The 26,515-nt window shown below is 50.3% G+C and overlaps 1 protein-coding gene across 3 annotated transcripts in view; it reads left to right on the top strand.

Annotated features, from left to right (window-relative positions):
• The first annotated feature begins 1,391 nt into the window (after positions 1–1,391).
• The window catches only part of tom1 (target of myb1 membrane trafficking protein), a 145,296-nt gene continuing 120,172 nt past the window's right edge, over positions 1,392–26,515 (top strand). For 2 of the 3 annotated variants that reach the window (XM_072492037.1, XM_072492036.1), the window contains exon 1: positions 1,393–1,542. In XM_072492037.1, the coding sequence (XP_072348138.1) occupies positions 1,422–1,542 (121 nt within the window). In that variant the 5' untranslated portion in view covers positions 1,393–1,421. Of the gene's footprint in view, positions 1,543–26,515 lie in introns of all 3 variants that reach the window. The other variant, XM_072492035.1, reaches the window with a different exon arrangement.

Below are 26,515 nucleotides of genomic sequence, written 5' to 3'. Positions count from 1 at the left end.
GTGGCGTGGAAGAGGCTAGAGATGGCGTCCTGTGTGGGCACGAGCCTGAGGGCGCTGGCGACGGCACCGCTGCCGCTCTCGTCGGCAAGGTACAGCACGAGCCCGGTGGTGGCGGCGACGCTGAAGATCTGGGGACAGTGGAGGCGACACAGGGGCGAGGTGGGTCCCCGATTCGGGAGAATCGTCGGTTTGGATGGGGGGTTTCAGAGCTGGCATCGGGCAGGGATTAGAAGGATGGGGGACCTGTTCATCGATGGACGTTTGCGAGCCTAGGGGCGCTGGAGGAGAAGTTTGGGCTCCCCCCGGGAAACGCTTTCAGGTACATGCAAGTGAGGGCGTTTGTGAGGCGGCAGGTGAGGGAATTACTGCTGCTTCTAGCACAGGGGATTCAGGACAGGGTGATTTCGGGTGTATGGGTTGGAGAAGGCAAGGTTTCGGCGATTCATCAGGAGCTGCAGGAAGAGGAGGAGGCCTCGGTGGAGGAGTTAAAGGGCAAGTGGGAAGAGGAGCTTGGGGAGGAGATAGATGAGGGTCTGTGGGCTGATGCCCTAGGTAGGGTTAATTCTTCCTCCTCTTGCGCCAGGCTCAGCCTAATACAGTTCAAAGTTACTCACAGAGCGCATATGACAGGGACGAGTTTGAGTAGGTTCTTTGGAGTGGAGGACAGATGTGGGAGGTGCTCGGGGAGCCCAGCAAATCACGTCCATATGTTCTGGTCGTGCCCGGCACTGGATGGGTTTTGGAGGGGCTTTGCGAGGACTATGTCCAAGGTGGTGAACGCCCGGGTCAAGCCGAGTTGGGGATTAGCATTATTTGGGGTATCGGACGAGCCGGGAGTGCAGGAGGCGAAAGAGGCCGGTATCCTGGCCTTTGCGTCCCTGGTAGCCCGGCGGAGGATTTTGTTACTGTGGAAGGATGCAAAGTCCCCTAGTCACCCGGAGGAAACCCCACGCAGACACGGGGAGAATGTGCAAACTCCACACGGACAGTGACCCGGGGCCGGGATCGAACCCGGGTCCTCGGCGCCGTGAGGCAGCGGTGCTGACCCACCATCGAAGAGCTATCCCGGACGCAAAATGTGAACCGAGTCTCTGGCCGATGGACACCCCCGCCCTGGCCCTTTTCTGCTTTTATTTCAGATTTCCAGCATTTTTTTGTTAGGTGGGCGATTCCTCAGCCATGGCAGCAGGGGGCGCTCAAACCTCACTGGGCAGTTGAGGTCATCTCTTGTCCCCGTCTCGTTGACGGCTGTGCGCGCGCGCGCGCCGGAGAAAAGGGGCGGGGTTGGAATAAATGCCGATATTAAGGGGGCCGCGTTTCGGTATATTATTTGCTCGGAGGTGTTTATAACTCAGAGGGCGGCGGGCGGTTGTGTTGTTTTTTTGTTTTTGGTGAGGTTGGGATGATGACGGTTTGTACCCATGCTGCTTGGCGGCGGTGGTAAACATCACGTGACGCGGGTCAGCTGCTCTCCGGCTGCTCCGCTCGAGATGGAGTTTCTCTATGGGAATCCCTTCAGCACGCAGGTCGGCCAGCGGGTTGGTAAGAAAACCGCGCGCGCCCCCCCAAAAAATGCGGCGAAAGCCGCGCTCCGCGTGGGCGCCTCAGTTTCTCCGACGAACGTTTTGCGAAGGATTTTCATCCACCTCAACCGCCGGAATGAAGCCCGCGGGTGATGGACAGCCGCGCCAGCCAATTCGGTGCCGGCTGGCCCTGGGACGGTGGCCAATAAGAGAGCAGATGGGCGGCGGCGCCAGGTTGGGGTGACTGACAAACGCGCTGGCCAATCCCGTCCCGGCCCGGCGGCCAATGGGTGGGCAGTTGGGGGGGCGGCGCTTTACTCGGGTGATTGACAGATGCGTCACCCAATCCGGTCCTGGCCCGCCGGCCAATGGGAAGGCAGCGTCTGGGAGGTGCCTCGATCCGGGTGATTGACAGCCGCGCCAGCCACCCTCTGCCGGCCGGTCCCGGGCTGGTGGCCAATGGAAGGGTGTCACCGGGGGAAGGCGGTGCCCGTCTAGGCTGATTGACAGCTTCCCCCCCCCCCCGGGTTCAGCCGTCTTCCTGCAGATGGGGGCTGGTTTGGGCTGAGGTTGGAATTCTTATTTTTCTATAGAATGTGTGGCACTGTTGGTGAGGCCAATGTTTGATGCCCATCACTAATTCCCACTTGCACAGTCAATATCAGGAGGCATTGGTTGGCACGGTGGGTTAGTACTGTTGCCTCACATCGCCATGGACCTGGGTTCGATTAGTGGGTTGGGTGACTGTGCGGAGTCTGCACGTTCTCCCCGTGTCTGCGTGGGTTTCCTCCGGGTGCTCCGGAGTTTCCTCCCACAAGTCCCGAAAGATGTGCTATTAGGTAATTTGGACATTCTGAATTCTCCCTCTGTGTACCTGAACAGGCGCCGTAGCATGGGACTAGGGGCTTTTCACAGTAACTTGGTTGCAGTGTTAACGTAAGCCTGCTTGTGACAAAGATTATTATTATTTCTGTTTTATGTCAGATTTCCAACATTTGCCACATTCTCTGTTTTTACTTTAATGGTGGAAGGAAAGGATTTATAAGAAATAGAAGGTTATGCTGCCAGGCTGAATCATAGAATTTACAGTGCAGAAGGAGGCCATTCGACCCATCCGGTCTGCACTGGCCCTTGACAAGAGCACTCTACTTAAGACCAGGCTTCTACCCTATCCCAGTAACCCGACCTAACCTTTTTAGAGGGGCACTTTAGTGTGGCCAATCCACCTAACCTGCACATCTTTGGACTGGGAGAAAACCGAAGCACCCGGAGGAAACCCACACACACACGGGGAGAAAGTGCAAACTCCACACAGACCGTCATCCGAGGCTGGAATTGAACCTGGGGCCCTGGAGCTGTGAGGTAACAGTGCTAACCACTGTGCAGCCGAATGAAGCTCGTCTGAAGTAAAAACAACACCATATCCTGGTTGGGCACAATGGCCTTGTTTCTGTGCAATAGATTTGTTGTACGGTACTGTGCACAGAGGCATCGCATCGGGTTCTCCTCTGTGCCATCTGCATGTAGTTGAGGAAGCCAAATATTTGGCTGTGAATTGCTTTGAGACACCCTGAGTTCATGATTTATAAATAAATGGTTTATTCCCCCCCCCCTCCTGCATTCCTAAAGAAGTACTGTGCCTTTCTCTGCAAGACACTGGTTAGCTTCAATTTTATTTTTTTGAATGACTAGCTGTAGGCTTTCAAGTCAGATGTGGTTTCAAATGCCTCTGCTGCACGGTGCCAAATTCAATCCGTTATACAAATTGTCTGAATTTGGATCAGTGCATCCTTCTTCTAGAAATACCAAAGGATCACTTTTTCTTCCTAAAATGAACTTGGCTCCGTATTTATGCTTTCCTGGAGTTTGCGGCACTTTTGAATGTGCGTTGTCTGAACTGAGAGGCCACGGGTTGGCTTGGATCTTCTCGTGATGATCATCTCCAGCTGAGATCACTGCATCACAATCTGGAATGGGAGGCTTGGCAGGTTCTCCCGTCCAAGAGATCCCCGCCTCTGTCTCCCAAGCAACTGAAATCACTCACTCGGCACAGACCAGGAATCGGAACTTGGGTAGAATTTCGGAACACATGACCTTTTGGTCGAAGTAGCCTTGCTGCTTTTTGTTGGAGGTGGGGGTCATTCCCAATGAAAATATTCCAAAGGCAGGCAGCATATTCATGAAAGCAAAATACCGTTGGATGCTAGAGATGTGAAATACAACGAGACAATGCTGGAAAACGCTCGGCAGGTCTGATCTCATCTGTGGACAACGAAACAGAGTTAATGTTGTGGGTGGCCAGCTTTGCAATCATGATTATCTCCAGTTGAAGGGTTTCTTTTAAGAGCAGCTTAATCAAGTTAAGTAGATTCTGCGTGGGCAGGCTGTAGTGGACCCGGAGGACACATACGAGTAAGAAAGATAAATATTCTTATGTCGCATCCTAGCACATTTCTCAAACGTCCTTGGACATCAGTTTGAAGTGAAGAAGCTATTTATATCCGACGGGCTACTGTCATTGGGTCTGACGGCAAGGACATTGTACAGTCCCAACAGAAAATTAAGGTTGGAATCTGGCTAGTTTGTTTTGTTCATTAGCCCAAAGAAACTGCTGCTTCAGCCAAGCTTGGATCAGTTAGCTTGGCACAGTCTGGTGATCGATCCTGGGATTGCGTCTTGTTTGCACAGATGTGACTTCGGAGATGCATCTACCTGTGACTCTGTTGGGAGTGTTAAACTTGTGCAGTGTAAACAGCAACACTGTCATTGCTGCTTAAATACAATCTTCATGCAGAGTGTTTGATTACCACAGTGGTGTCAAGAATGAGCTCTTGTGGCAGGGTTCTCTGTTAACAGTCTTTTATACAGCAAAGTTCTTTTTAGTTCAGCACAGCAAACAAAGTTAATTGACACTACCTTCACAGAATTGAATCCCTATAGTGCAGAAGGAGGCATTTTGGCCCATCGAGTCTGCACCGACCCTCCAAAAGAGCTCCCTACCTAACCTTTGGATACTTAGGCAATTGATGGCATGGCCAATCCACCAAACCTGCAGATCTTTTGGATTGTGGGAGGTAACCGGGGCACACGGAGGAAACCCACGCAGACACTGGGAGAACATGCAAACTCCACCCAGCCAGTCATCTGGATGACTGTTTGAAAAGATTCTCTTCCCACTTTTCTCTTCTCCCAATGTTAACGGACCTTTAAAATATTTCCGGATCCAGATCCGCACCTTTGCCAAAAACTAATCCAGTATAGCCCAAGGAAGAACCCATCTGTGTACCGGGTTATATTGTAATCCGCCCATTGGCTTTCTGAGGTTTATTGTCAAAAGACTAATTTAGAAGGATGGAAACATTAAATTGGCCCTAAAATCTGTCCCAGTCACAGCAGTGCGAGTTCCAGATGTGATTGACTGCAGGTTATTGTCTCCATTCTGACCAAGAGTCGTCACTTCATTGTCAATCAGCATGTTGACTTAAGGTCAGAATGTGCCTCATCCACGTCAAAATGGGCCACCAAACGTTTTTTTGTTTGCTTTCTTTCAGGCTTTTCTATGTTGAAGTGAGTACAAGAGAGGGAAGCAGAAGTAAATTGAGAAGTTGTGATGAGATATTAGGGAAAACTCTACCTTCGGTTACTTCCGACTTTAATTTGCAATTCAGCTTTTCGTAAGGAATGCGCAGTGATCTTATTGAAAACATACAAGATCCTGAAGGGACTTGCTAGGCTGGGTACCCGGGGGATGTTTCCTATTGCGGGGGGGGGGGAGGGGGGGGGGGGCTGGAACTAGGGGACATAGTTTAAAAATAAGAGGTATCCCTTTTCAGACAATGAGGAGAAATGTTTTTCTCCCAAAGGGTGGGAGAATTCTCTTTCCCAGAATGTAGTGGAGGCTGCTTCATTGAAATTATTCAAAGGCAGAGCGAGACCGATTTTTGTTGGGCCAGGGAGTCTAGGGTTATGGAGGAAGACCGGAAAATGGAGCTGAGACCATAATCAGATCAGCCATGATCATACTGAAAGGTGGAACGGACACAAAGGGCTGAATGGCCTGCTCCCTGCTGTTGGGTGTCCACCTCATAGTATCAAAGAATTTTCAGTGCCGAAGGAGACCATTCGGCCCATCGAGTCTGCACTGCCCCTTGGCAAGAGCTAACATAGAAGGATTTGCACTTGTTTCTGAGCTCCCCACAAGCCCCCATCCCTGAAACCCAGCAACCCCACCCAACCTTTTTTGGACGCTGAGGACAATTTATCATGGCCAATCCACCTAACCCGCACATCTTTGGACTGTGGGAGGAAACCGGAACACCCGGAGGAAACCCACGCAGACACGGGGAGAACGCGCAGACTCCGTACAGACAGTGACCCAAGTCGGGAATCAAACCTGGGACCCTGGAGCTGTGAATCACAGAGCTAACCACTGTGCTACCATGCCGCCCACTTGCAGGCAGTCAATCTGCCCCCTGTTGTGCTGGAAGATTGGCGGTCAGCTGGAAAATCCCCGTCGGCCTCCATAAGCCTGACTCAACACCACTGTTAACAGACCTGATTCCCTGCAAGGATGACCTTCCCGGGACACACACAATGGTGTCGGGAAGGACAACATGGTGGCGCACTTGTTCGCACTGCTGCCTCCCGGCCCCGGGTCACTGTCCATGTGGAGTTTGCGCATTCTCCCCGTGTCTGCGTGGGTCTCATCCCAACAACCCAAAAAGATGCGCAGGGTAGGTGGATTGGCCACGCTAAATTACCCCTAATTGGGGGAAAAAAATAATTGGGTACTCTAAATTTAAAAAGAAAAGGAATGGGGTCGGGAAGCTCGCCTGCTGGCCAACGTTGTTATTTTTGGGAGCAATCTGCCTCCGTTCCCAGTATTGGTAAGATTTGAAGATTCAGGCTGTAGGGTATACAGCAATGTGTATTTCATTGGCCCAACGTGGGATAGGGTCCCTGCACTCCTCCTCAAGCAGTTCAAAAGGAACTTCCTTCTCCCAGAGTATTCCCATATTGCAATTTCTGCACAGCAAATAGCTCCTGTGACCTGTGTGAATGAAAGTGGTTTTGTAGCTTTGTAAAATGGCAACAATGAGAAGCTCGGGTGAGATTGGTCAGACTCATTGTTTCACACTCTTGTGCCTATGTTCTATTGGAAACTGATACAGAAAGAAGGTTCCCAATGGCGGGGAAGTTCATAGTTTGAGGATAAGGGGCAAACCTTTTAGGACTGAGGTGAGGAGAAATTTCTTCACCCAGAGAGTGGTGAATCTGTGGAATTCGCTACCACAAAAAGTAATTGATGCCAAAATGTTGTGTAATTTCAAGAAGGAATTAGATATAGCTCTTGGGGGGCTAAAGGGATATGGGGGAAGGCGGGATCAAGGTATTGAACTTGATGATCAGCCATGATCATAATGGGGGAGCAGGCTCGAAGGGCCGAATGGCCGCCTCCTGCTTCTATTTCTATGTTTCTCTTACTATTCTCTGTACTATTGAAGGGAAATGGTGAACAAAATGTCTGGGATATATTTACCGCTCATCGATCAGATGGCAGCAAAGGTTATTTCAAAATAGAACCATAGAGGTTGTCAATTCTAAATGTGGACTTTGCTTCTGAATGTTTTTGGAAAGTGCAGATGTCTGATAACCGTTGATCAAAATCATTCTCGTGCAGCTTTTTACAATTGTGCAATGAAATGTCCCATGTCTGAGTAAGGAACCGGTGGCATTTCTGCTGTATGTCCTGCTTGGAGTTTGCAGCACCATCAGGATATTTTAAATTGCCGATTCACAGCAAACTTTTAATTCATGAGAGTTTTATTCTAAACCCAAATGACCCTGGAAGAAGGTGCTCAGCTGACCTCATACCTTTTGAAATAAGGCTTAGCAGCATACACCAGGTTCATTTTTGGGTGTTTGCTGTGTTAGCTAATCTTAGTTGGAGATTCTGGGCTCTAGGTTTGGCCACACCACTCCAGATTAGGGAAGGAAAACTTGACTAGGGTTCCACTCTGCTCACCACAGCGTGGTCACTGTCATGCTGGATATTGTTTTTTGACTTCCCATGTCGGTGCAACATCGTGGGCCGAAGGGCCTGTACTACGCTGTATCATTCTATGTTCCATGTGATGCTTTCAATAGTCGACTTACCAACATCCTATAAGAGGGAAAAGAGAACTCTCCATATTGCCCCTCGAGTCTGTTCCACCAATCATTTAGACATGGCTGATCTGGACGTTAACTCGAGCAACTTTCGCAAGCTCCCATTACAACCTTATGTACTTTTGCAGTATTATGAATTGGGAAATCAGGTTTGTGAATTCCGCTTCTATTAACAGCAATGTGACAACCGGCAATCTGCTTAGTTGAGGGAGAAATATTGGCCTGTACAGTGGGAGAATGCTCCTGTTATTTAAACTAAAGCCTGGGAATCTTTTACATCCACCTGAGAGGGAAGATGGAGCCTTTTGTTAATCTGAAAGCTGGCATCTCCTGAAGCTGCAGCACTTCTTCAGAGTTGCACTGGTGTGTCAAAGAATCATAGAATCCGACTTCCGGGTGCGGCGATGACCAGCTGAGTCGCACGTTTCGGCAGCTCCCGGTGAAACGGACTTTTGGGCTCTTGATAGGAGCCCCAACGGCAATTTTGACGGCTAAAAACACTGCGGTAAACCAGGAGGGAATCCCCCCTGGCTACGGATGAAAAAAGGAGGAGAAAGTGGCCGGATTGCAGTGGATCCTTTAGAACAGCGGCAAGGAAGGCAAGCAAAAACCAAGATGGCGTCGGAAGGTGGTAGTTTAACATGGGGCCCTGAACAACAAGAGTTCTTGAAATGCTGTGTGGAAGAGCTCAAAAAGGAAATGAAGAAAGAGCTGTTGGCCCCGATACTACAGGCGATCGAAGGGCTAAAGGAGGAACAAAAGACCCAGGAGCGGGAGCTTCGGGTCGTGAAGGCAAAGGCAGCCGAAAATGAGGACGACATACAGGGCCTGGTGGTGAAGACGGAGACGCAGGAGGCACATCAGAAACGATGTGTGGAAAGGTTGGAGGCACTGGAGAACAGCGCAAGGAGGAACAACCTGAGGATTCTTGGTCTTCCTGAAGGTGCGGAGGGAGCGGACGTCGGGGCATATGTGAGCACGATGCTGCACTCGTTAATGGGAGCGGAGGCCCCGGCGGGTCCGTTGGAGGTGGAGGGAGCATACCGAGTGATGGCGCGAGGACCGAGAGCAGGAGAAATTCCCAGAGCCATAGTGGTGAGATTCCTCCGTTTTAAGGATAGAGAAATGGTCCTTAGATGGGCAAAGAAAACTCGGAGCAGTAAATGGGAGAACGCGGTGATCCGCGTTTATCAAGACTGGAGTGCGGAGGTGGCGAGAAGGAGGGCGAGCTTTAATCGGGCCAAGGCGGTGCTTCATAAAGATAAAATTTGGAATGCTGCAACCGGCAAGACTGTGGGTCACATATCGAGGGAGGCACCACTACTTTGAGACGGCGGATGAAGCGTGGACTTTTATTGTGGAAGAAAAACTGGAATGAGCGGGTTATTAAAAAGAACGTTTGAACAAAGTGGTGGGGCGAATGTGGGGGGCGAAGAGGGGGGTTAAAAAGGGGGGAAAGAGGAGTTTTATGTACTAATCCTGCGATGTGGTAACTTTTCTCTCTTCCACAGGTGGTGATGGGGGGAGGAGGGGAGGTGGAGGAGATGGGGCGTTGGCCATTGGGGGCGGGGCGAAGGGAGAAGCGCGGGCTTGGTTCCCGCGCTATGATAATCGTGGCGGGAATAGAGAAGCAGGAAGGAGGGGGCCTCGCATGGTGCGAGCCGAGGTCACGGGGGGAAGCCGAGGTCGGCCAGAGTTTGCTGACTTCTGGGAGCAACATGGGGGGAGTAATTACGCTAGCGGGGGATCTAGCGGGGAGGGGGGAATTACTGGGTTGCTGCTGCTGGGGAGAGGGGGGAGCTGGTATGGGAGGGGATGGGCGGGGGGCACCGCCTGGGGGAGATACAGCTGCGAGGGAACCGGGTGAGGAGCTGGAAAAAGGGGATGGCTAATCGACAAGGGGGGGGTAGGAAGCCCCCCAACCCGGCTGATCACGTGGAACGTGAGAGGGCTGAACGGGCCGATAAAGAGGGCACGGGTACTCTCACACCTTAAGAAACTTAAGGCAGATGTGGTTATGTTACAGGAAACGCACCTGAGACTGATAGACCAGGTTAGGCTACGCAAAGGATGGGTGGGGCAGGTGTTCCATTCGGGGCTAGATGCGAAAAACAGGGGGTGGCTATATTAGTGGGGAAGCGGGTAATGTTCGAGGCAAAGACTATAGTGGTGGATAACGGGGGCAGATACGTGATGGTGAGTGGCAAACTACAGGGGGAGACGGTGGTTTTGGTAAACGTATATGCCCCGAACTGGGATGATGCCAATTTTGTGAGGCGGATGCTAGGACGCATTCCGGACCTAGAGATGGGAAAGCTGATAATGGGGGGAGATTTTAATACGGTGTTGGAACCAGGGCTGGATAGGTCGAAGTCCAGGACTGGAAGGAGGCCGGCAGCAGCCAAGGTACTTAAAGATTTTATGGAGCAGATGGGAGGTGTAGACCCGTGGAGATTTAGCAGACCTAGGAGTAAGGAGTTCTCGTTTTTCTCCTATGTCCATAAAGTCTACTCGCGAGACTTTTTTGTGCTGGGAAGGGCGTTGATCCCGAAGGTGAGGGGAACGGAGTATACGGCTATAGCCATTTCGGATCACGCTCCACACTGGGTAGACTTGGAGATAGGGGAGGAAACAGGAGGGCGCCCACCCTGGAGAATGGACATGGGACTAATGCCAGATGAGGGGGTGTGTCTAAGGGTGAGGGGGTGCATTGAAAAGTACTTGGAACTCAATGATAATGGGGAGGTCCAGGTGGGAGTGGTCTGGGAGGCGTTGAAGGCGGTGGTTAGAGGGGAGCTGATATCAATAAGGGCACATAAAGGGAAGCAGGAGAGTAAGGAATGGGAGCGGTTGCTGCAAGAACTTTTGAGGGTGGACAGACAATATGCGGAAGCACCGGAGGAGGGACTGTACAGGGAAAGGCAAAGGCTACATGTAGAATTTGACTTGCTGACTACGGGCACTGCAGAGGCACAATGGAGGAAGGCACAGGGTGTACAGAACGAATATGGGGAGAAGGCGAGCAGGTTGCTGGCACACCAATTGAGGAAAAGGGGAGCAGCGAGGGAAATAGGGGGAGTGAGGGATGAGGAAGGAGAGATGGAGCGGGGAGCGGAGAGAGTGAATGGAGTGTTCAAGACATTTTATAAAAAATTATATGAAGCGCAACCCCCGGATGGGAGGGAGAGAATGATGGGCTTTTTGGATCGGCTGGAATTTCCCAAGGTGGAAGAGCAGGAAAGGGTGGGACTGGGAGCACAGATCGAGGTAGAAGAAGTGGTGAAAGGAATTAGGAGCATGCAGGCGGGAAAGGCCCCGGGACCGGATGGATTCCCAGTCGAATTCTATAGAAAATATGTGGACTTGCTCGCCCCGGTATTGACGAGGACCTTTAATGAGGCAAAGGAAAGGGGACAACTGCCCCCGACTACGTCTGAAGCAACGATATCGCTTCTCTTAAAGAAGGAAAAGGACCCGCTACAATGCGGGTCCTCTAGACCTATTTCCCTCCTAAATGTAGATGCCAAGATCCTGGCCAAGGTAATGGCAATGAGAATAGAGGATTGTGTCCCGGGGGTGGTCCACGAGGACCAAACTGGGTTTGTGAAGGAGAGACAGCTGAACACGAATATACGGAGGCTGTTAGGGGTAATGATGATGGCCCCACCAGAGGGGGAAACGGAGATAGTAGTGGCGATGGATGCCGAGAAAGCATTTGATAGAGTGGAGTGGGATTATTTGTGGGAGGTGTTGAGGAGATTTGGTTTTGGAGAGGGGTATGTTAGATGGGTGCAGCTGTTGTATAGGGCCCCGATGGCGAGCGTGGTCACGAATGGACGGGGATCTGCATATTTTCGGCTCCATAGAGGGACAAGGCAGGGATGCCCTCTGTCCCCATTATTGTTTGCACTGGCGATTGAGCCCCTGGCGATAGCGTTGAGGGGTTCCAAGAAGAGGAGGAGAAGAACACCGGGTATCTTTGTATGCGGACGATTTGCTACTATACGTGGCAGACCCGGCGGAGGGGATGCCAGAAATAATGCGGATACTTGGGGAGTTTGGGGATTTTTCAGGGTATAAATTGAACATGGGGAAAAGTGAGTTGTTTGTGGTGCATCCAGGGGAGCAGAGTAGAGAAATAGAGGACCTACCGTTGAGGAAGGTAACAAGGGACTTTCGTTACCTGGGGATCCAGATAGCCAAGAATTGGGGCACATTGCATAGGTTAAATTTAACGCGGTTGGTGGAACAAATGGAGGAGGATTTCAAGAGATGGGATATGGTATCCCTGTCACTGGCAGGGAGGGTGCAGGCGGTTAAGATGGTGGTCCTCCCGAGATTCCTCTGTGTTTCAGTGCCTCCCGGTGGTGATCACGAAGGCTTTTTTTAAAAGGATTGAAAAGAGCATGGGTTTTGTGTGGGCCGGGAAGACCCCGAGAGTGAGGAAGGGATTCTTACAGCGTAGCAGGGATAGGGGGGGGCTGGCACTACCGAGCTTAAGTGAGTATTATTGGGCCGCTAATATTTCAATGGTGAGTAAGTGGATGGGAGAGGAGGAGGGAGCGGCGTGGAAGAGATTAGAGAGGGCGTCCTGTAGGGGGACTAGCCTACAGGCTATGGTGACAGCCCCATTGCCGTTCTCACCGAGGAACTACACCACAAGCCCGGTGGTGGTGGCTACACTGAAGATTTGGGGACAGTGGAGACGGCATAGGGGAAAGACTGGAGCCTTGGGGGGGTCCCCGATAAGAAACAACCATAGGTTTGCCCCGGGGGGAATGGATGGGGGATATGGAATGTGGCAAAGAGCAGGAATAACGCAACTGAAAGATCTGTTTGTGGATGGGAAGTTCGCGAGTCTGGGAGCGCTGACCGAGAAATATGGGTTGCCCCAAGGGAATGCATTCAGGTATATGCAACTGAGGGCTCTTGCGAGGCAACAGGTGAGGGAATTCCCGCAGCTCCCGACACGAGAGGTGCAGGACAGAGTGATCTCAAAGACATGGGTGGGGGATGGTAAGGTGTCAGATATATATATATATATATATATATATATATTGGGAAATGAGGGACGAAGGGGAGACTATGGTAGAAGAACTAAAAGGGAAATGGGAAGAAGAGCTGGGGGAGGAGATAGAGAAGGGGCTGTGGGCAGATGCCCCAAGCAGGGTAAACACGTCGTCCTCGTGTGCCAGGCTAAGCCTGATTCAGTTTAAGGTATTACACAGGGCGCATATGACTGGAGCACGGCTCAGTAAATTTTTTGGGGTGGAGGATAGGTGTGCGAGGTGCTCGAGAAGCCCAGCGAATCATACCCATATGTTTTGGTCATGCCCGGCACTACAGGGGTTTTGGATGGGGGTGACAAAGGTGCTTTCAAAAATAGTGGGGGTCCGGGTCGAACCAAGCTGGGGGTTGGATATATTTGGGGTTGCACAAGAGCCGGGAGTGCAGGAGGCGAGAGAGGCCGATGTTTTGGCCTTTGCGTCCCTAGTAGCCCGGCGCAGGATATTGTTAATGTGGAAAGAAGCCAAGCCCCTGGGGGTGGAGACCTGGATAAATGACATGGCGGGGTTTATAAAGCTAGAGCGGATTAAGTTTGTTCTAAGAGGGTCGGCTCAAGGGTTCACCAGGCGGTGGCAACCGTTCGTACCTCGCAGAAAGATAGATGGAATGGAAAAAAGGCGGCAGCAGCAGCAGCCCAGGATCGGGGGGGGGGGGGGGGGGGGGGGGGGAGAGGAACCAGAAGGACTCTCAGGGTTGTTAATATATACTGTATAGTATGTATAGGTCGTTGCTACAGATAATTATATATTGGACTGTTAAATTATATTTTTGGAGAGTGTTACTTGTGATAAGGCAGTTGCATATTAGGGTTAGTTTTCATTTTTGTTATTTATTATTTATTCATTTTTTTTTTTGTTTATAAAATAGGTCATTGTTATTTGTGTTGTTATAATATTGTGTAAAGGATGCACAATGTACTGTGTTGGTTGACCAAAAATTTTCAATAAAATATTTGTTTAAAAAAAAAATCATAGAATCCCTACAGTACAGAAGGAGGCCATTCAGCCCATCAGGTCTGCTGAAAGAGCACTCCACCCAAGCCCCCCCTCCTCCTACCCAATAACCCCTTCGCCTAACCTGCACATCTTTAGACACTAAGGGGTATTTTTATCATGGCCAATCCACCTAACCTGCACATCTTTGGACTGTGGGAGTAAACCGGAGCAGCCGGAGGAAACCCACGCAGACACAAGAAGAAAGTGCAAACTCCACACAGACGGTCACCCAAGCCGGGAATCGAACCCGGGTCCCTGGCGTTGATGCAGCAGTGCTAAGCACTGTGCCACCGCGCCGCCCTCGTGTCGGTTGAGATTATGTGCTCCGGTCTCTGGAGTGGGACTTGAACCCTTGACACTTGCTCAAGTAAGGCGATTGGGGCTGCAGAGAGCTCTGGCATGTCGAGTTGAGGGAAGATTAAGGATTGATATCACCGTAAGAATAGAGTTAACGAGTCATTTACAGCTCCGAAGAAACTCTGCCATTGAATCCATGCCAACTCTTCGAATAGTTTTTAAAAGGGAAGCGATTGGATATATGTTAAGGGAATGTGGGAAGTGCAGGGAAATGAGGTTAAGTATCTTGCTGTTTCAGAAATCTGGAATGGGGTCTTTTGCAATAATGTTTCCATTTATATTTTATTCACTTATGCAACAGTAAATTATAAAATATTAAAAAGTAGGAATAGCATATTTAATATTTTCTCATTGCCCCTCAGCATAACATATAGGTTGACTTGCACAATATTTTAATTTTGTGGAACATTTATTATGTCGATTTCATAAATCATTTTACCTCGTGCATCAAGGTTGTTATTTAGTCAACCAGTTTGGTTGATCTTGTCATTTTAAATTATCTAAATTTCTCTTTGTATGACAAACTGTAAACTCTGACCAACCGCCTCCTCTCTGCCATTTCTGCAGCCACGAGCTTTTCAACGCCCTTTTTGAATTTGTGCACTTGATGTTCATGGTTTTCCATTAGACGCAGTTTTATTTCTTCAATTTAGACTACCCAATACCTTTTCTTTTTCCAGTTAAGGGGCAATTTAGCGTGGCCAATCCACCGACCCTGCACATCTTTTTGCGTTGTGGGGGTGAAACCCACGCAGACACGGGGAGTGTGCAAACTCCACACGGACAGTGACCCGGGGCCGGGATCGAACCCGGGTCCTCTGTGCCGTGAATCATGGAATCATAGAATTTACAGTGCAGAAGGAGGCCATTCGGCCCATTGAGTCTGCACTGGCCTTTGGACAGAGCACCCCCACTTAAGCCCACACTTCCAACCTATCCCCGTAACTCAGTAACCCCACCTGACTTTTTGGGACACTTGAGGGTAATTTAGCAAATCCACCTAACCTGCACAACTTTTGACTGGGAGGAAACCGGAGCACCCGGATGAAACCCACGCAGACACTGGGAGAACGTGCAGACTCCACACAGACAGTGACCCAAGCCGGGAATCGAACCTAGGACCCTGGTGCTGTGAAGCAACTGTGCAAATGTGTTACTGAGGCAGCAGTGCTAACCGCTGTGCTGCAGCAGTTGTAATTTGATATCGTCTGCAAATCCAGACATAATTCCTTCCCACAAATAAATAATTTATAAAAATCATAAAGAGCAGCAGCTCCAACGTTTCATCGAATCACACGCAGTGAAGGAAGTCATTCAGTCCACCGTATCTGTCCTAGAGTTGTCCAGTTAGGCCTACTTTCCTGTTCTTTCCCCGTAACGCTGCAAATGTTTCCTGTTTTAAGTATATATCCCATTTAAACAATAAAATTTACGCACCCTGCAATGCCAGTGAAAGCATGACAGGTCATGTGGAATTGCATTTTCCCTGGCTCTTGTTTGTTGAAACAGAAGAATGCCACATGTTTCCATCAGCTGTTTACCAGATATCTGCCCATGCACTGCTACTTGTTCCCAACTTACAAATTATTTGCCAATACATTCCCAGCAATCCCCTAGACCTATTGTATAGGAAAGTGTCTCATTCTCTCCTGAAATCCTGTTGGGTGTTCTCCTATTTCTCCCCCATCTATTAGCTCTGTCATCTCAACGAAATCCCAAAAATTAGTCAAGCACTCCTAAATCATGTTGTCTCTGATTCTCTCATACCCCTCTAGATGTTCCATTTTATATCCTACTTCATAATTCTTTCAAAAACTCTCCCAACATTGCAACTACTTCTGAGCACATCTCTTTCATCCCTTTTTTTTTCTGAGAATAGTTTTTTTTCCAATCCTTTGGAGTTTGGCCTGGGTCCAGTGGACCATGAGGATTTAAAAAGTATGTTTATTCAAATTTTCCAACAGAATCTTTAACAACCCCCCCCCCCCCCCCCAATAACAAAAAGAAAGAAACACAAACACAACAGTCAAAAATTATACAAAACTTAGACATTGGGTTTCCCCCATATACAGTAACCCCCCCCCCCATATGACATTCAACGGTACCCATAGGGAAGCCTCCCCCACTCCCTCCCCACCCTTGGGTTGCTGCTGCTGCTGACCTCCTCCTAACGCTCCGCGAGATAGTCTAGGAACGGTTGCCACCGCCTGAAGAACCCCTGCACAGACCCTTGCAAGGCAAACTTTATCCTCTCCAGCTTAATGAACCCTGCCATGTCATTTATCCAGGCTTTCACACTGGGGGGCTTTGCGTCCTTCCATAATAGCAAGATCCTCCGCCGGTCTACCAGGGATGCAAAGGCCAGGATACCGGCCTCTTTCGCCTCCTGCACTCCCGGCTCGTCCGTTACCCCCAAATAGTGCCAACCCCCAACTCTGCTTCACCTGGACTTTCACCACCTTGGACATAGTCCTCGTGAAACCCCTCCAAAACCCATCCAGTGCCGGGCACGACCAGAACATGTGGACGTGACTCGCCGGGCTTCCCGAGCACCTCCCACATCTGTCCTCGACCCCAAAGAACCTACTCAACCTCGCCCCTGTCATATGCGCTCCGTGAGTAACCTTGAATTGTATTAGGCTGGGCCTGGCGCAAGAGGAGGAAGAATTAACCCTACTCAGGGCATCAGCCCACAGACAGTCATCTATCTCCTCCCCAAGCTTCTCCTCCCACTTGCCCTTTAACTCCTCTACCGAGGCCTCCTCCTCTTCTTTCAGCTCCTGGTAGATCGCCGAAACCTTGCCTTCTCCAATCCATACACCCCAAATCACCCTGTCCTGAATCCCCTGTGCTGGGAGCAGCAGGAATTCCCTCACCTGCCGCCTCACAAACACCCTCACTTGCATATACCTGAAAGCATTTCCCAGGGGTAACCCAAACTTCTCCTCCAGCGCCCCTAGGCTCGCAAACATCCCATCTATAAACAGGTCCCCCATTCTTCTAATCCCTGCCCGATGCCGGCTCCGAAACCCCCATCCATCCTTCCCGGGACGAACCGATGGTTCTCCCGAATTGGGGACCAAACCGAGGCTCTCACCTCGCCCCTGTGTCGCCTCCACTGTCCCCAGATCTTCAACGTCGCGTCCACCACCGGACTCGTGGTGTACCTTGTCGGCGAGAGCGGCAGCGGTGCCGTTGCCAGCGCTCTCAGGCTCGTGCCCACACAGGACGCCATCTCCAACCTCTTCCACGCCGCCCCTCTCCCTCCATTACCCACTTACGGATCATCGGCACATTGGCAGCCCAATAATAGCCGCACAAATTCTGCAGCGCCAGCCCTGACCCTACTACGCTCCAGAAACACCCTCTTCACCCTCGGGGTCTTATTTGCCCACACAAAACCCATGATGCTCCTACCTACCCGTTTGAAAAAGGCCTTGGGAATCATAATGGGAAGGCACTGGAACACAAAGAGAAACCTCGGGAGGACCATCATTTTAACCGACTGCACCCTGCCCACTAGCGCGAGTGGCAGCACATCCCATCTTTTGAAATCCTCCTCCATCTGCTCCACCAACCGCGTCAAATTGAGCCTTTGCAGGGCCCCCCAACTCCCAGCCTCTTGGACCCCTAAGTACCGAAAGCTCCTTTCCGCCCTCTTCAACGGTAGGTCGTCTATCCCCTTTCCCTGGTCCCCTGGATGCACCACAAAGAGCTCACTTTTCCCTACATTGAGCTTATACCCCGAGGAGGCCCCAAACTCCCTTAGGATCCGCATGACCTCTGCCATCCCCTCCATTGCATCTGCCACATACAGCAACAGGTCGTCCGCATACAGCGACACCCGATGTTCCTCTCCCCCTCGGACCAGTCCCCTCCATTTCCTGGGCTCCCTAAGTGCCATGGCCAGAGGCTCAATTGCCAATGCAAACAACAAGGGGGACAGGGGACACCCCTGCCTCGTCCCTCGGTACAGCCGAAAGTACTCCGACCTCCGCCGATTCGTAGCCACACTCGCCACCGGGGCTCGATATAACAACCTGACCCAGCTGATGAACCCCTCCCCGAACCCAAACCTCCGCAACACTTCCCAAAGATACTCCCACTCCACCCGGTCGAAGGCCTTCTCCGCGTCCATAGCTGCCACTACCTCCGCTTCCCCCTCCACCGAGGGCATCATAATCACATCGAGGAGCCTCCGCACATTAGTATTTAGCTGCCTACCCTTCACAAATCCCGTCTGGTCCTCATGAATCACCCCTGGGACACAGTCCTCAATTCTCGTAGCCAGCACTTTTGCCAGCAACTTAGCATCCACATTGAGGAGCGAGATCGGTCTATATGACCCACATTGCAGTGGGTCCTTGTCCCGCTTCCGGGTCAGAGAGATCAGCACCCCGGACCGGACATTGGCGGGGGCAAGGTCCCGTCCCCCCCCTTGCCTTATTGCCTTATTGAAAGTCCTCACTAGCAACGGGCCTAGCAGGTCCACGTGTTTCCTGTAAAACTCGACCGGGAACCCATCTGGTCCCGGGGCCTTCCCCGCCTGCATGCTCCCCAATCCCTTAACCAGCTCCTTGGCGCCCCTAAACCAGCCACCTCCTGCTCCTCCACCCTCGGGAACCTCAGCTGATCCAAAAATCATTGCATCCCCTCTTCCCCCGCTGGGGGCTCAGATCTGTACAGATCACCATAGTCCCTAAATACCTAGTTTATTCTCACCGCACTCCGCACCGTATCCCCCCCTGCCTTAACTCCTTAACTCCGCCTATCTCCCTCGCTGCCTCCCTCTTACGAAGCTGGTGTGCCAGCATCCGACTCGCCTTCTCCCCATACTCGTACGTCGCCCCCTGTGCTTTCCTCAACTGTGCCTCTGCTTTCCCTGTGGTCAACAGGTCGAACTCCGTCTGGAGGTTCCGCCGCTCCCTGAGTAGTCCCTCCTCGGGGGCCTCTGCATATCTCCTGTCCACCCTTAAGATCTCCCCCACCAACCTCTCCCTCTACCTGCCCTCTCTCTTCTCCCTGTGGGCCCTGATGGAGATTAACTCTCCCCTGATCACCGCCTTCAGCGCCTCCCAGACTACCCCCACCTGCACTTCCCCATTGTCGTTGGCCTCCAAATATTTTTCAATGCACCCGCCCGCACACCTCCTCATCTGCCAATAATCCCACATCAAGACGCCACAGCGGGCGCTGGTCCCTGTCCTCTCCTAACTCCAGCCTCACCCAGTGCGGGGCGTGGTCTGAGATGGCTATGGCCGAATACTCCGTTCCCTCCACTTTCGGGATTAGGCTCTATGGATGTAGGAAAATAATGAAAATTCCCTGGCCAGGGGCCTGACAAACCTCGTGTGTTTTTCGTGACTGTTTAGAGCTCTTTGGAAAGGCATTCCTGCATTGATTCTATTGTAACGTTTGAAGATGCTGTGATACAGGGGTCTGATTCAATTTTAAAAATGGAATCTATTGGAAGTGGCAGTAATCTTTGTCTGTAAGCTAGTGTTTGCTCATAGCTGCTCCTGATGGCTTCAGATGATACACTTGAAGTTCGAAAACTAGATGGGGCGCAGTGGATTAGCACTCACGGCGCCGAAGTCCCAGGTTCGATCCCGGCTCTGGGTCACTGTCCATCTGGAGTTTGCACATTCTCCCCGTGTCTGCGTGGGTCTCACCCCCACAACCCAAAAATGTGCAGGGTAGGTGGATTGGCCATGCTAAATTGCCCCTTAATTGGAAAAAATGAATTGGGTACTCTAAATTTAAAAAAAAAAAAACTAGATGGAGAAAATGTTTTACGTTTTGTACTTTTTGCCCTCTTCAAATTCTAGAATCCCTGTGAGTGCAGAAGGGGCCATTTGGCCCATTGACTCTGCACCGACCCTCCGAAAGAGCACCCTACACAGGCCCAACACCCCCCCCCCCCCCCCCCCCCCCCCCATGTCTTTGGACGCAAAGGAAACATTTAACGTGGCCAATACACCCTAACCGGTACATCTTCCTCCTTCCAGTTCTGCCGTGCCTCTGATTTGCATTGTTCCGTCATTGGCATTGTGTTCAGCTGCTAAGCCCCTAGGCTCTGGGATACCCACCCTAAATATTTCCACCTCTCCTTCCTCCTTTCAAGATGCTCCTTAAAACCTTTCTCTTAGCCAAGCTTGTGGAGACCTGTTGTGCTATCTCTACGTGCCTTGTCCGATTTTGTTTGATAATCACTGCTGTCCTGTGCTTTACTGGAATAAAAGCGAGTTAAGTCACTTGTTGCTTGCTTTGTGTGGTGGAAGGGGTCTCCATTTGTGCTATAATAACCATGTCTTCGCTGTGGCTTGTAGCTGTTCATCTATGGCCAGGCAATTGGGAATTGGTTACCAGTTGGTGGATTCTGCCCGCTTGGTCCCTGCAGGTGTTGACGTTTGAGTCAAACGTTGCCCCTCTGTGGTGGGCAAAATCATCCAACCCTGAACCGGTACCATTGCCCAGCTACAAGACTCACCAGTGGAACATGAGAAGTATAATTGTCACTGGAGATTTGACTTCTTTGCATTCTGCTTCCGGTGAATTTCTAAGTCCATGCCTTTAGTTGGTGAAAGTTCTGGCTGAAGCAATGTAAAACCAATCAATGCTCTCTGGAATAAAATCCTGTGACGATTTCGAAAAATAGATTCAGTCTGATTTGTGAAATCTCAACAAGAACAAACCTCATTCCAAACAGTAACAATAAAACCTCTGGCAGTCTGTCAGCAACATTGTTTTTGCAACATAATACAATTGGGCATTAATCACTGCCATGTGATGTTGAATGGTCTTTTACTGCAACTTGATGAACTAAAGCTATTTGCCACAGTCTGTCTGGTATGGTCTGGTTGTAGCTCAAACTCATTAGTGCCATTGCCAATGATAACAGGGTGCCAATCGGTGTCCACACTCTTGAGATTTAATTGTGTATGAAATGTCCCGACTGAGAATGAGCTTGCATTCCCTATTGGGCTAGTCTTCAGCCAAGAGAATGATGAGGTAGATATGGAACACTGGGAGAGACAGACTGTGAGGTTCTTGAGCAAATTGTCAAAGAGAGTGGCCAGGTATTGGAGGTGTTGGCATGCTTAAAAGTAGACAAATCTCCAGGTTTTTCCCAGGGTAGAGGGGTCAATTACTAGGGGGCACAGTAAGAAGTCTTACAACACCAGGTTAAACAACACCAGGTTTGTTTCAAACACTACATTTCGGAGCACTGCTCCTTCCTCGGGTGAAGGCGCAGTGCTCCGAAAGCTAGTGTTTGATACAAACCTGTTGGACTTTAACCTGGTGTTGTAAGACTTCTTACTGTGCTCACCCCAGTCCAACGCCGGCATCTCCACATCATAGGGGCATAAGTTTAAGGTGCGAGGGCAAGGTTTAGAGATGTACAAGGCAAGTTTTTTTTACACCGAGGGTAGTGGGTGCCTGGAACTCGCTGCCGGAGGAGGTGGTGGAAGCAGGGACGATAGTGACGTTTAAGGGGCAACTTGACAAATACATGAATAGGATGGGAATAGAGGGATACGGATCCTGGAAGTGTAGAAGATTTTAGTTTAAACGGGCAGCATGGTCGGCGCAGGCTTGGAGGGCCGAAGGGCCTGTTCCTGTGGTGTACTTTTCTTTGTTAATTGTGTCTCAGGGTGCTGTGGAAGGTGAGGGAGGAGATTTTGGGGGCTCTGACCCAAATTTGTAATGCCTCCCTGGCCATGGGGGAGGTGCCAGAGGTCCCTGGAGAACAGGTAATGTGGTCCCACTATTTAAGAAGGGTTGTGGAGATAAGCCAGGGAACTACAGACCAGTGGTGGGGAAACTAATTCTGAAGGATCTCCACTTAGAGAGGCAAAGTTTGATAAGGAATAGTCAGCATGACTTTGTCAGAGGGAGATCATGCCTAACAAATTTTGATTGAATTCTTTGAGCATGTGAACAGCTGTGTAGATGAGGGTAGTGCAATTGATGTAGTTTACATGGTTTTCAGCAAAGCCTTTGACAAGGTCCCACATGGGAGACTTACAAAGAAGGCAAATGCACATGGGATCTAGGGTAACTTGATAAGGTGGATTCAATATTGGCTTAGCTGTAGGAGACAGAGGGTGATGACTGACGGCTGCCTCAGTGACTGGAAGCCAGTGTCCAGTGGGGTACCACGGGTCTGTGCTAGGTCCCCTATTGTTTGTCATTTATATAAACAACATAGATGACTGTGGGGGGGTAGGATCAGTAAGTTCGCGGATGACACAAATATTGGCCGCTGGTTAACAGTGAGGTTGAGTGTCTTGGGTTACAGGAAGATATAGACCGGATGGTCAAATGGGCAGAAAGGTGGCAATAGAATTTAACCTGAAAAGTGTGAGGTGATACACTTTGGAAGGAGTAATGTGACAAGGACGTATTCAATGAATGGCCTGACACTGGGATGTTCCGAGGAACAAAGGGACCGTGACATGTTTGTCCATAGATCTCTGAAGGCAGATGGACAGGATAATCGAGGGTTGGAAAAGCCTTTATCAATCGAGGCATAGATTACAAAAAACAGGGCGGTCATGTTGGAGTTGTATAGAACTTTGGTGAGGCCACAGCTTGTGGTCGCCACGTTATAGGAAGGATGCAATTACACTGAAGGGGGTGCAGAGACGATTCACCAGGATGTCGCCTGGGATGGAATACGAAAAGACATTGGATAGGCTTGGGTTGTTTTCACTGGAGCAGAGAAGATTGAGGGGTGACCTGATTGAGGTGGACAAGATTATGAGGGACATGGACAGGGTGGATAGGGACCCTTAGTTGAAGGGTCAGTTATGAGGGGACAAAGGTGAGAGTGGGAGGTTTAGGGGGGGTTTGAGGAAAAACGTTATTACCCAGAGAGTGGTGACGGTCTGGAATGCACTGCCTGGGAGGGGGGTAGAGGCGGGTCTGGAACGCGCTGCCTGGGAGGGGGGTAGAGGCGGGTCTGGAACGCGCTGCCTGGGAGGGTGGTAGAGGTGGGTCTGGAATGCACTGCCTGGGAGGGTGGTAGAGGTGGGTTTCCTTGCATCCTTTTAAAAAGTACCTGGATGAGCACTTGGCACGTCAGAACGGGCAGCACGGTAGCACAAGTGGATAGCACTGTGACTTCACAGTGCCAGGGTCCCAGGTTCGATTCCCCGCTGGGTCACGGTCTGTGGGCAGTCTGCATGTTCTCCCCGTGTGTGCAAGGGTTTCCTCCGGGTGCTCCGGTTCCTCCCACATTCCAAAGATGTGCAGGTTAGGTGGATTGGCCGTGCTAAATTGCCCTTGGTGTCCAAAAAAGGTTAGGAGGGGTTATTGGGTTACGGGGATAGGGTAGAAGTGAGGGCTTAATGTGGGTCGGTGCAGACTCGATGGGCTGAATGGTCTCCTTCTGCACTGTATGTTCTTTGTATAACATTCAAGGCTGTGGGCTAAGTGCCGGCAAATGGGATTGGGTAGACAGGTCGGGTGTTTTTCATGCTTCGGTGCAGACTCGATGAGCCAAAGGGCCACTTCGGTTCTGTGTGATTCAGTAGAATCTACCTGTGTGCTTTGCCGAGTAGCTTAGTTTGGTGGGTTTCAAAGTATCTGATAAACCTGACTAGCAAAATCTTTGCTGCTGGGTATGACGATCCAGGGCCTTGCACACAGTGCTGTTCTTCATGTGTGTGTGTAGAGGCAGTGCCTGTCTTTAGGAGCATCAGCTGCAGCAGCATCACAACCAAGAGTGTATCCCTACCCAAAACCCTGTCATACACCTGCAGGAGAGGATGCTGCATACTCCCCTCATACACCTGCAGGAGAGGATGCTGCGTCCCCCGCTCATACACCTGCAGGAGAGGATGCTGCGTACCCCCCTCATACACCTGCAGGAGAGGATGCTGCGTACCCCCCTCATACACCTGCAGGAGAGGATGCTGCGTACCCCCCTCGTACACCTGCAGGAGAGGACGCTGCGTACCCCCCCCCCCCTCATGCACCTGCAGGAGCGGATGCTGCGTACCCCCCTTCATACACCTGCAGGAGAGGATACTGCGTACCCCCCTCATACACCTGCAGGAGAGGATGCTGCGTACCCCCCTCATACACCTGCAGGAGAGGATGCTGCGTACCCCCCTCATACACCTGCAGGAGAGGATACTGCGTACCCCCCTCATACACCTGCAGGAGAGGATACTGCGTACCCCCCTCATACACCTGCAGGAGAGGATACTGCGTACCCCCCTCATACACCTGCAGGAGAGGATGCTGCGTACCCCCCTCATAGATTACATAGATTACATAGAACATACAGTGCAGAAGGAGGCCATTCGGCCCATCGAGTCTGCACCGACCCACATTAATCCCTCACTTCCACCTTATCCCCGCAACCCAATAACCCCTCCCAACCCTTGTGGACACTACGGGTAATTTAGCATGGCCAATCCACCTAACCTGCACGTCTTTGGACTGTGGGAGGAAACCGGAGCACCCGGAGGAAACCCACGCGGACACGGGGAGAACGTGCAAACTCCGCACAGACAGTGACCCAGCGGGGAATCGAACCTGGGACCCTGGCGCTGTGAAGCCACAGTGCTAATCACTTGTGCTACCGTGCTGCCCTCATACACCTGCAGGAGAGGATGCTGCGTACCCCCCTCATACACCTGCAGGAGAGGATGCTGCGTACTGACCATCATTGGAGAACCTGATCACGTCTTCTCTCCATGTCCCTTCTCCTTGCAAAATGCCAGGGTATTTGACTTCTGGTACAAAGCTGCCTAGAGCTAGTTGCACAATTTATTCCAAAGTGACTTATCTTCCTCTAATGACACATGGAACTGTGACCAGTGGGGAATCCAGGACATAAACACTTGCATCTTTGGGATGATGGGTGTGATGCACTTCTGCCGGTTATTATTCCATGCCCAAGGCTGTCAATGTCTTGGGAAAATTTGTGTGCTCATCTCATGAGATGAGAATTTTGTTCCATTAATATTTCAACAGCATGGTGTAGCAAATTAGCCCAAGGTGATTCATAAGTGGATTACAGAACAAACTTTGACACCAGAGCCACATTAAAAATAAACGGTATAATTCAGGAGCTGTCAGGGCTGGTTGCGTACAGTTCAGTTTGACCCTGAGGCAAGTTCTGACCTTGCTCTTCTCCATCACCAAGGCTGTGTACTTCCACCTCTGTAACATTGCTGATCTCCACCCCTGTCTGCGGAAAACCTCACCCATGCCCTTATTAGCTCCAATGCTCTCTGCCCAACCTTGCACCCTACGTCAACTTAAACTCATCCCAAACTCTGCTGCCCGTATTCTAACTTGCCTACCGTACCTCCTTTCGACCAAGATGTTTGTCACCTGTCCCAATATCTCCCCATGGCTCCATGTCAAATTTTGTTTCACAGTCGCTACTTTGAAGGGCTTTGGAATGTTAACGGTGATAAATAAAAGTAGGTTTTTGCATCTTGCTCCGGGTCTGAACACTGGTGGGTGATCGAATCTCAGCTGGAGCTGAGGTAAGAGGAACATAGTTATGTTAATTTCCCCAGCAAAAAAGTAAACCGATGCTTCATAGTCAATCCGCTAATCTCCTAATTGTAAATCAGTGACCCCTGTTGAAGTGTGCCACTCCGTAGCTGAAAATTGGGAAGAGCTAAAAGTTTCAGCACAGCCTTAATTATCTTATTTTTCAGTGGCTTTGTAAAGTAGCAACTACAGAAAAGTTATTTATTCAAAACATGGAGAATAAATTAGTTGTTGTTGGTCATTTGTTTCCCCCCTGTGAATTTCTTTCTCTTGTTCTCCCCATGAAGTTGGTGGCTTGTTCCGGGAGCGTTATGATTACTCAACACAACAGCCCTCCCACCCCTTTGCGTTCTTACTTTGTTTGTGAGGGTTCATTATGAGATAAGTCGGGGACAAAGACCACGGCCCAGGGTTTCTGCTACTTTGTTCAATCAACCGAAGAATCTTGTGTGGAATTTGCATCTAGTGCAGATAGAGTCTCCATGATGTTTACGCTAGTATTAAAAAAAACTGTTGGTGTGGGTGCACAGATCTGGCCCACACCCCAGACTGAAATAATAAGCATGGTAAGTTTCTGCTAACTGCCCATTTACTGCCCTTTGAAGAGACTCTTCAAATAGATCTTCTTTTGGCTCAAAGTCACTAAGTTTCTAATTTACCAAGAAAATGACCACTGTAAAACCAATTAAAAGGCTTGTGCCGTTTTTGAAAATTATTTGCAAGTATTTCAAATCGGGTTCCTACAAGCAGTGGAGTAGACACTTTATTAAAACTTTTATCGACTAATTTTTAGCTGTATTAATAACTAAGTTATATTTAAATACATCAGGGAATATTTTTTATATGTAATAAATAAAGTCACCATAATCCCTTGGGCTGCTTTCC

This window comes from Scyliorhinus torazame, chromosome 29, assembly GCF_047496885.1.
Source record: "Scyliorhinus torazame isolate Kashiwa2021f chromosome 29, sScyTor2.1, whole genome shotgun sequence".
Taxonomy (NCBI): domain Eukaryota; kingdom Metazoa; phylum Chordata; class Chondrichthyes; order Carcharhiniformes; family Scyliorhinidae; genus Scyliorhinus; species Scyliorhinus torazame.
This window is presented reverse-complemented; position numbering and strand designations above follow the sequence as displayed.